Here is a 10,418-nt window from a genome sequence, read left to right as displayed (position 1 = left end):
GTGTGTGTATATCTATATATGTGTGTATATATATGTATCTATATATATATCTGTGTGTGTGTAACTGAGTTCAGTGTCTTGTCATGTTTTCTCCATGGGGGTTGTATAACTTAAGTTTGCCCAGTCCCTAGTTCAGTGAGTGCACAGCTGAAGCTCTGGGAGGGAACAGGCAAGATCTGGGTCTGGGGGTGAGAGGGCTCCCTCTGGTTCCCACTATCCAATCCTAACCAGTCTTACAGGGAACAAACACCGTACCTTTTATCACAGCGATTCCAAGAAACACACACACCACCATTGAAGGATATTTAACTTTTCTTAAAAAAAAAATCTTAACCATGAAAGGAAGAAAATAAAAGAGTATACATTATCTTAACAGCAAAACAGTCATTTCCATATCTATATTTTATATATTATATATATATTTATATATATATATGTATATATACACCTAGCACAGTGTGTATATTCTATTCATCAGGGAGAGCTGGGTGAGGACGTGGTGATGGGGCCAATGCTGCGGTGGCCCCTTGGATGGTCCTGGGTGAATTCAGGGACTCAGCATTCAGACCCCTGTCCCCACCTCCTGGGGCCCAGTCTTCAGCTCCGTACCTGCTTCACTGGTTTTCTACAGGGACAGGGTGGGGAAGGGGGGACATGGGTGGGGTAAGAAACCCCCATGATCCCCAGCTTGTGAAGATGAGAAGTTCAGGGAGGGAGGGAGTAGCTTGGCAGCAAGCTGTGGAGGGCAGGCTCTGGAGCCAGGTGGGATGGGGAGCCAGAAGACCTTCCCACTCACAGGGACAGGAACACTCAGGCCTGGCTCCCGCTTTAGGCTCGATCCTGGAACTGGGTTGTTAACTAAGGAGATACAAGTGAACCCCCTCTTCCCTAAGCAGCTCCTTCCATAACTGCCTCCAGCACTTCAGGAACAGGAACAAAAAAGGTCAAAGTTATTTACAATAGCAAAGATGCACATACGATACATACATATTTATAGGAAACCAAAGTGACAAAGACGGGAGGGGAGGCACCCACCTCTGTCTGGGGTCTTATGGAGAAAGAGGGAAGAAAGTGCATTTACACAGAAGCCTCCTCCTTTCACTTGCATGTCTGAGGGCAGCGCACATACAGGCGTGCGCATGTACACACATATGTGGGGTGAGGGCAGACCATGGTGAGTGGGGGCCTTTCGGATGCAGTCAGCATGCTTAGGAGACATGAGGCCTTGGAGGGTTGGGCTGAGGGAGGGAAAAGACACTGAAACTTGACTCCGACTTGAGCAGACCAAGCAACATGCGGGTCTCCCCCCGGGCCTTGGCTGGATCCTAGTTTCCCCAACTGCCTCCTCCACAGGGAGGAGTGTTGGGATCCCCCCTACCCTGTGCCCCGGTCTCAGGCCAGTCCCTGAAGGAGGAGTGGGGACACAGAGGATTTGGTGGTTTGTACGGTTATGGTCCTGGTGACGCGGCTGCGTCTGCTGTGCTGTCTTCCAAGGGGGCTTCAGAGCCTGTGGGAGGAGGATGAAGGTGAGGAACTGGCCAGCCTGAGGTGACTGCTTCCACATGTTTTGTCTAGAAAGTTCAGGCTCACGAGAACAGATCCTTCATCACCTTCCTTCTCCTCCAGAAACCCTAGTTTCTTGTAGGGCTTGAAAAGGGCTGTCTGCTGAACTCCACTTTCATCAGCGCCTAAAGCCCTTAGGTCAGGTAGGTATGTGCCTTGTCTTCCTGAGTTATGACATAGCTGTGTCCCCGGCCCACCCAGTGTGGTTCTGAATCATTTAATCAGCACGAGTCTTAGGCCGGCACCATGGTGTGCACCTGCAATCCCAGCTGCTTTGGAGGCTGAGGTGGGTGGATCACTTCGGCCCAGGAGTTTGAGACCAGCCTGGGCAACATAGCCAGGCCAGCCCTTGTCTCAAATAAATAGAAATAAATAAATAAATAAATATATATATATATAAAATTAAAAAAAGAACAGGTCTTAGATGTGAGAACAGGCTCCTCCTGGTTTGTTACCTCCATAGCACAAGGAAAAAGAGGGCTCAGTGCTAAGCTCCCCATTTTGCCAGGGAGCTTCTGTGGGACTTCCCTAAAAAGATCCCTCTCTGAAGCTGAGAGAATGAATTCGTTTCACTCAAGGGGAAACCAGACTCTCAGAACCACCATCTCTCACTGCTTAGTGATGTGTCCTCACGAGTTGGCAGACTTCTCCCCCATGGTAGGTACCGAGAGGGACCTGGCTTCACTCACCATCCTCAGGGCAGGGCCCCAGTTCATGGCTGTTCCTGGAGTCAGAAGCCAGGGGCTCCTTAGTGGGAGGTGAGAGGGAGCCATCTGTCCATCTAGCTGCTTCTGTGTGGAAACTGCCCACAGGCGTGGTGCCACCAGATGACTCTCCCCCAAGGGACTTGAGCAGCTCTCTGTGGGCCAGCTCCATATCCTGGAAGAGTCAGTGGGGGAATGTCTGCTCAAGTCCTTCTATTCCTAAGGCCCCTGGGGAAGGGGTCTGTGCTGGGCCTTGGGGAGGAGGGTGTGATTTAAGGGTGGCTGGGTGGGCTGGGGGAAGATCCCTGGGCCAGGACAGGATCTAGGGCTCCCGCAAAGACACACATCTCACTCATGGGGAATGGTTTTGGGGTGATGGACTGAAGGCCTGCAGGGACCCAAGCCCTGTTTCCCTCACCTTGAGCCTGTTGAGCTTGAGAGTGAGCTGCTCAATGGTACGGAAGATCATGCCCACGTCCCTGAGGGCCAGGCTTGGAGGAGAGCGGCTGGGGCGTCTTGGATCATCGTTGCCTCCCTGCAGCTGAGGCTGAGGCTCTGTCTGCCCTGCAGGGAGGCTGTCAGGCTGAGGGGGGCTCGTGGGTGCCCCTGAGTGGTCGGTGCTTGAGTCCAGGGGTCCTGATGGCATGCTGACATAAAAGCAGTTCCCTGTCCCCACAGTAAGAGAATGAGATCAGGAGGCAAACAGAGAACTCGAAGCTATCCTCCCGTTCCCGTGGGATTCCCCAGCCACCTGACAGAGCAGGCCAGGCAGTCCTCTCCAGACAAACTCAGAGCACGTGGGCCTTGCTCACTGTCTGCCAGCCCCCTAAAAGCCCTGCTCCCGAGACCTTCTAGATGGCACTTGCTCAGTCTGGCCCCAACCTGGGGGAGATGCTGAGCGATGAACTCAAGGGAGAAGTGGCAGAGCTGCAGTGTTTCATTTGGGGAAATTGGAGTGGCTCCCCCTCCTTGAGTAAACAGATTGTGAGCTGGTTTCAGGCTCTTTTGAAAGGAGCAGGCAGCAGCCCTCTTGCCCTGCCTGACTCCAGCTCTGGATGAACTACAGCCCTGCCCTGCCCCTCTTCCATCCATGCCACGATCCTCTGGAGGTCCCTTGACCCAACCAAGGGGTGTCAGAGAGAGCTGGAGGAAGGAATGGAGGGTTCCTGACAGGCAGGAAGCACAGAGAACCACTGCGGAACCTGGGAGGCTCTTTCAGCCGATTTCCACAGTGACACCAGAGCGGCGGCTGAGGTGGGGAAGTGGCTGCTTGCGTATCAGGTGAAGGACACTGGGTCCCCACCCCCAGGCCAGGCTTCCCTGCCCCTCCCACAATTGCACACAGGCGTTTATCCCTGCCATTCTGAACAGGAGCCTGGACAGGTGGCTTCTTAAGGCTGGATGGACAGCCAGCCTTTAGAACCAGATCTCCCCGTCTTTAGAGCCAGATCTTCCTCCTCCCCATTCCAGGCAGCTGAGGGAGCTTGTGGGTGTGTGTGTGACCATGGGCAGGGGTCCGACTCTGCCCTCACAGGTTCCACACTCCAGTCTTGGCCTGTCTTTAGCTCCAAGGAGAAAGTTATTACCCGTAGCCTTTGTTCCGCCTTCCACTTCAGGTGGCCCAGGCTCTGACTGGCCACTCTCTGGTAGTGCAGGGACAACCTTGCTGCCTGCCACCTCAGCTGCACCGACACCACCACCACCAGGAAGAGGAGAGACCAAAAGACAAGGAAAGGGAAGGGAGAGAGAACAGGAAGGAGAGAGGGCAGGAGGTGGGGACAGGGGGAGGAGAAAATGGGAAGAACAAGGTGAACACAAGATCATACACGATGACATCCCAGGCAGTGCAGAGAACTTTCCACCAATTCACCAAGAGACAGAGAAGGAAGGTCAGTTCCCAGAAACCCAGGAGACAGGTGGCCCTTGGGCAGATGGAATGAAAAATGCTGCTGGAAGGGAGGCAGAGTGGAATCCCAGGGGAGGGCAGGCCCACTAGCGTGGAACCCCATCCATCCCATGTGTGCCCCAGGCTTTGTTCTACTTTTCTTGCCACCCTCTCAGACCGGCCCACTCTTCCCGGGGTGGGGACCTTCCTCCCTGGGCTCATCTATTGGCCTTCCTGTGAGCTTGTCTTGGCTTTTCTTGTCTCAAGGCTGCCCATGGTGTTTCCCAACCCGGGGTGCCCTCCCTGCCACCTTGTTCATTCCCCACATCCCTCACACGCCAAATGTCTTCCCAGCTTTGTCCTCCACCCCTTCCAGTCCCAGCTGCCACCTCTACTGCCCTTGGAGCTGTTGCCTGGCGTGAGGGGCTGCATGCACCTGCCCTGTCTTTCCCGGCCTGAGGCTCCTGAGAAGAGTGGCTCTTTTCCCTGGGAACAGGAGATCAGTGAGGAGCACTAACAGAGACTGGTACTGGTAGTTGGTTTGTGCCAGGCAGAAAGAAATGTCCTTATGTGCTATAAAATGAAGTTCAGAGATGATTCAGAATTTTGTCTAAAGCCACACAGATATTAAGTGGCAGAGCTAAGCTCTGAATCTCGAATGTCCAACTCCAAAGCCTGCCTGATATCGGCGTTGTCTCCTTCTTCCAGGACCCAGCGTAGGTCTCTGCTCACACGGTACCCAGGGGGAGTATAGGGAAGGAAGCAGCTGTTCGGAAGACTTATCTCACCTAGCAAGGGTGCTTGTCTCCCCACTGGACACTCCCATTTATTTTACCTTTTCTCACAACTTTGTAACCTCCTGCTGCCTCTGTGCTTGAAGCATCTTCAGCCAGATTCCTGTCCAGTTCTGGAGACTCCCATATCCCAGAATTTCTGGTCCTTGGGGGTAGGTGTTCCAGAGAACAGAGACCCACGTCTTCCTGCTCTGGCCGTTCCCCCTCCAGCCCTGCAAGCTGGGTGTTGTCCCCTTCACCCCCAGGGGGTGCTTGCTCTGGGGAGCCTGGGTCCCAGGGGTGAGAGGTGACGCTGATGACAGAAGGTGTGGGTGTCAGGTCGTCCTCGGGCTCCTGGGCAGCCTGAGTTTCCATGGTGTGACCTGGCAGCAGGCTCCACAGGATCAGGTGTCGCAGGTTCTCCACTGGAGGGGAAACAGGGTGATGTCTTCCCAGCATGGGACTGCACACCACGCCAGAAGGATCGTTGTACTGCCCCACTGACCCCAAGGTGGTGACCTCAGGCACAGGTGAAGCTGGAGGGCTCTGGCCAACTAGCTGGTGGGGGTTGGGTGGGGAACGACATCTGTCTCTGCATCCATCTCTCCTCAAGCACACCAGGAAGAGCCTTCGGGAAGGTGGAGGGTGCAGGCGCCTGCCAGTTCACATTGGGTATGCGACTGGGGATCAGGGGCTGACGGCAGGGCCTTGAAGCACTCACCATCTTCCAGAGCGGAGTCAGCGAGCCCTTCCATGAACAGAGGGCCTGGGAAGGCCAAGTGGATGGGGTTCCTTGTCCTGATGCCCCTGTTCTCTCCATCCAGGGATGTGGAAGGGCAAGGCAGGACACCCAGTTCCTCTTCCTCTGCACTGCCCTCCTGCTCAGGGTCCTCTAGCAGGACCTGGTGCTTCCCTTGGACCCTCTGCTGGGACCCAGTGCCTGTTTCGGATGAGAGAAGATTGTAAGGCAGGGAAAGGGAGAGGGCACATATGGGAGAGCCTATGGGCAGCTTTGGAGCCAAGGGGCTGGGAACACTGACTTATTCTACAGTTGTTTACTGAGAACTTCCTGTGACCGGCACTGTCCCAGGCTCTTGGCATACAACAGTAAGCAAAACAAAAAGATCCCTGCCTATGTTGAGCTTACATTCTAGGGGAGGGACATACAAAAATAAGACACTTCAGTCAATTATGTAGTTTGTTAGAAGGCGGTAACTTCCACGGGAAAGAAGAAAACAACAGCAGGGCATGGGGCTAGGGGCTGGACAGTGCTGGCTACAGTATTAAACAGACTGGGCCAAGAGGACACTGGAATGAAGACGCGAAGGAGGTGTGGCGTTAGAAGGAAAAGCATTCTAAGCAGAAGGAAACAACAGGGACCCAGCCAGGAAACCCGAGATTTCTCCTGAAACCCAAGACCCCAGGTTATTTCACACGCAAGCTCTCAATGAGAATGCTGTCCCCTCTACCAATCCCATCAGAGTAACTGCATCTTAAGCCCTTTGAGCTCCCCAGCCCCGCCATGTTTTCCATTCCCATAGTTGCAGCATGTATCTCCCTCCCCAACAGTAACCCCTGGCTGGAGGATGCAGGGCCCGTGGATCCTGCCAGACTGCTCGTCTTCTTCCACGGCTGACGCCGTCACCCAGAGAGGCTGGGTGGGAATTTCTGGTCAGGTGAGCGAGTTCACCCTTTCTTAAGTCTGTTCAGTCTGCTCTCCTTCCTCTTCCAGACTCTTCCTCCCGCCCTGTTTCTTCTCTACTCTTTATCAAAACCTCACACCCCGGGCCCTGATGGACTCTCCCATCGCCCCCATACTCACACCCAACCTGTGCCTACAGAAAAAGGCCTGGGCTGGCTCCCACAGGACAGTTCAGGGCCCTTACCTCCAGGCAGCTCCTCAGGTTCGGGTTCACCATGGAACACGTCTGAGTCATCCATTTCTACCCTGAGGAAGGAAACCAACACAGGGTGAGATGTCATGAGATTCCACCCTGGACTCGTGCGTTAGAATGGGCAATGGAGTAGGATCCGAGAAGGATGGTGTGGGCCTCTTCACCTGGCTGGTCTGCTTGGCAACCCAGAGAGGAGGGGGGCTGCTGGCTGAGCTTCTCTGGTCCCTTGCTCTACACCCCCCTCACCCTTCTTCAGGCTCAGCTCTATTACAGCCAGGTGGCAGGCTGTGGGGGAGTGGACAGGGACAAGAAGCAGGGACAGGGGGCATGTTCCTCCATCTGCCAGCACTTGGAGCTGTCTGCTCCCTGCTAGCATTTCCCTGTTGTGGCTGTCTACCCACGGGGGCGAAGGGCTTAAAAGCAGCAGGAAACAGGAGGTTTGGAGTGGAGAGAGTGCAGGGTCTGGAGGGCTAAGCACTGCACCTGCTGGGTGTGGGGCCCTGGTGGGCTGGCTCCCGGGGACCTGGGGGTGGAGGATGGATGGGCATCGGGGCAGCTCCGGGGTGCCTGGTGGCATTCCGCACGGCCTCTTCTAAGAGCTCCATCCATCTGTTGCTCGGCAGGAACAGAGAGGACTGTAGTGAGAGCAAGATAGCAGCACGCACCACCCCGTACTGAGCCCACTGGAACAGGGCTTCCAGGCCCTTCTCCAGGCCCTAAGAACCCTCTGCCTGGCAGGTGCCCACCTCCCTGTACAGTCCTCCCTGGCTGCTCCCTTGCGGTTATATTACTTGTAGCTACCAAATCCTGGACACCAACCCTCTGTTACACTCTGTGCAAAGCATTCTATGTTTTCCCTCTAAAGTAATCCTCTAACAGGGAGCATTAGCCACATTTTACAGATGAAAACCCTGGAGTTGGGAAACTGTCTGACTCAACCTGTCTCCTTCCACTGTACCATGCCACCTCTGGCAGCTGCTGTCAAAGAACATGGGCTGGGTGGGAGGCAAATGCCTGAGAAGGATGCATGAATCTAATTCGCCTGATGGTGAAGGGAGTAGGGCAGGAAGGAAAGAAGCAGCAGCAGCGGCTGGAAGACTGCCAGAAGCTCATTCTCCCAGAAGCGGGCCTGGTGACCAGGTCGGGGGTGATGACCCCTCCCAGCTTCTCTACTTCTGTCCTACCTCCCACTTCCTTCCCAACCCCTTGTCCAGGGACTGCTTTGGGGCCCAAACCTGGCCTTGCTATCCACTGTCCTCATACACACCACCCTGGTCCGAAAGGGACCGCAGTTACGGGTAACCCCTCAATCAATTCTCACGTGTTCTTGTCTGATGACGTCAATGCAACCAGCTCATAGATCTGGGGTGGGCCCAGCTTGGAGGTGCAGATGATGAAGAAGGCCCGTTTATCTGTGTGAGGAAAGGAAGGTAGAAGGGTCTGTACTAGGGATGGCAGGTGTGACTGCAGCCTGGGCCAGGGTGACAGAGTGGGACTCAAAGCCCTGACCCTCAACGCGGATGGAGAGCGCAGCACGAGACAGATGTGGATCTTCAGGACCACTTGGAACCCACTTACATAAGGGACAGAGGAAATTCCAGGACCTCTAATGTCATCTTTCACAGCCACCCCCATTCCTCTCCTGCTCTAATAACAGTGATGGCTGATAGGTGTATGGTGCTTAGGAGTTATAAAACATTTTTTTTTTTTTTTTGAAACGGATTCTTGCTCTGTCACCCAGGCTGGAGTACAATGGCGCCTCTCAGCTCACTGCAACCTGCGCCTCCCGGATTCAAGTGATTCTCCTGCCTCAGCCTCCCGAGTAACTGGAATTACAGGTGCCTGCCAACATGCCTGGCTAATTTTTGTATTTTTAGTAGAGATAAGGTTTCACCATGTTGGCCAGGCTGGTCTTGAACTCCTGACCTCAAGTGATCTGAGTGCCTCGGCCTCCCAAAGGGCTGGGATTACAGGCATGAGCCACAGTGCCTGGTCAAGGGTTTATAAAACTTTTTCATACCCGTCATCCCTTTTGATGCCCACAAGAGGTAGGGTAGGTATCACTCCTATCTTACAGACGAAGAAAGTGAATCCAGAGAATTTTGCTCCAGAGCCCTTTCTCACACACACTACACTTCTCATTGAAATGTCCCTGTCCACTGGACCCAGCTCTGTACCGTGGGTACTAACATCTTCTGTAACCAAGCTCTGCCCAAGTCACTCTGTAGCAGAAAGGCTTGTCCTACTCATTCTGCCTAATCCCATTCTTCCCAATCCTGCTCAGACACTCTTACCCATCCTGGGTGTGCACATCCCATCCAGCACTGTGCTTGGGGACTGCTGACCACCCCTGTGCCAGGTTGTCTGTCTTCCTCTTGGTCCCCATCCTAACCCTCATCCTACCCCACTTTGGGCCAGTCCTACCGCTTAGGCTGGGTCAGGACAGGAGGAAAGGAACACAGGTGGACAGGTAGGTCCTGTAAAGGCTCCAAACTGGCCCTGCCTCACCCAGCACTTGCTGGACATGGTCCCTGAGCCCCAGGCCAGCCTGGACCATCTCCCCAGGTACCTGTGGCCACAGAGCGGATGAGCACAGCATTGAGCTTGAGCACGGGGCTGAAGGTCTGCTTGCTGTCTGAGGAGCCCACAGCGGTCTTGCTGTGGCACTTCAGCAATAGCTTCTCATCCTGTTTCTGTAGCAGCACTAGGAGGTCCTCCAGCAGCAGCACGTGGAGGTCTGGAGGGGTATGGTCATGGGAAGGTGTTCCCTGGTGCCTACTCATCCCTCATGAGCACAATGCAGGGCCACAGGCCCTTGGAGGCTCTAGGAAGTCCTGGGAGTCTGGTGACCCCATTTCTCTCTCTGGTTATTCCCTTCCCATGTCCTGAGCTATCACCTCTAGTCATGTTTCAATGCTTGGGAAAGACAGAAGAGCCCAGGGAGGCCCACCCACTACAGGTTCCTGCTCAGTCCCAGTCCCCTGGCACATACCCAGGGTCTTATCCTTGCTGATCCTCCAGGTCAGGGGTCCCTCATGGATCATTTTTCTGGTTGTAAGATCCAGGCTCTGTTAAGGAGACACCATTCATTCATTCATTCATTCATTCATTCAAGTGTTTGAGAGCCTACTGTATGCCAGACATTGTGTTAAGGTGCTGGGAATTGGTAAATAAGAAAAAGTCCTTGCCCTTACTCTCTTGTGGGGGATGAAGACAAGCAAAAAGGTAACTGTGAAGTCATGTGCCATGTGGCAGCAGGGGGATATACCAATGGCTCTGACTTGGGTCTCCCACCTGCCCCTACCACGTGCCAGCTACAGTCCCAAGAAGACCACATACTGCTTTTCCTGCCCATGCCTCCAGCTCTATTCCCTCCCAGAAGATCTCCACCTTACCTCCAGTTCTACCCCATCCCCTGCTCTCTCAGGCTGAGTTCCAACATCTAGTCTTTCTTAGGTGGGGCGGCCTGCCTTGTCCATCTAGGGACAGGGTGACAATAGCAGGGTGTGTGTCTTCTGGGGCTCCATTGTGCCACCCTATCTGGTCTCTGTCTCCTACCTCTAAGACTCTCCAAGCCCTGACCAGTCTTCTGCTCCTA

General features: G+C 54.3%; 1 protein-coding gene across 18 annotated transcripts in view; it reads right to left on the bottom strand.

The window, feature by feature from the left end:
* Nucleotides 1-294: 294 nt before the first annotated feature.
* The window catches only part of ARHGEF11 (Rho guanine nucleotide exchange factor 11), a 112,662-nt gene continuing 102,538 nt past the window's right edge, over nucleotides 295-10,418 (bottom strand). For all 18 annotated transcript variants that reach the window (XM_019024891.4, XM_019024856.4, XM_055362378.2 and 15 more), the window contains 11 exons: nucleotides 9,813-9,888; nucleotides 9,390-9,557; nucleotides 8,142-8,232; nucleotides 7,304-7,429; nucleotides 6,812-6,873; nucleotides 5,647-5,865; nucleotides 4,988-5,350; nucleotides 3,854-3,949; nucleotides 2,686-2,933; nucleotides 2,253-2,442; nucleotides 295-1,507 (listed from right to left, as the gene is read on the bottom strand). In XM_019024891.4, coding sequence (XP_018880436.3) covers nucleotides 1,449-1,507; nucleotides 2,253-2,442; nucleotides 2,686-2,933; nucleotides 3,854-3,949; nucleotides 4,988-5,350; nucleotides 5,647-5,865; nucleotides 6,812-6,873; nucleotides 7,304-7,429; nucleotides 8,142-8,232; nucleotides 9,390-9,557; nucleotides 9,813-9,888 — 1,698 coding nt within the window. In that variant the 3' untranslated portion in view covers nucleotides 295-1,448. The remainder of the gene's footprint in view (nucleotides 1,508-2,252; nucleotides 2,443-2,685; nucleotides 2,934-3,853; nucleotides 3,950-4,987; nucleotides 5,351-5,646; nucleotides 5,866-6,811; nucleotides 6,874-7,303; nucleotides 7,430-8,141; nucleotides 8,233-9,389; nucleotides 9,558-9,812; nucleotides 9,889-10,418) is intronic.

Source organism: Gorilla gorilla, chromosome 1 (genome assembly GCF_029281585.2).
Source record: "Gorilla gorilla gorilla isolate KB3781 chromosome 1, NHGRI_mGorGor1-v2.1_pri, whole genome shotgun sequence".
NCBI lineage: Eukaryota > Metazoa > Chordata > Mammalia > Primates > Hominidae > Gorilla > Gorilla gorilla.
This window is presented reverse-complemented; position numbering and strand designations above follow the sequence as displayed.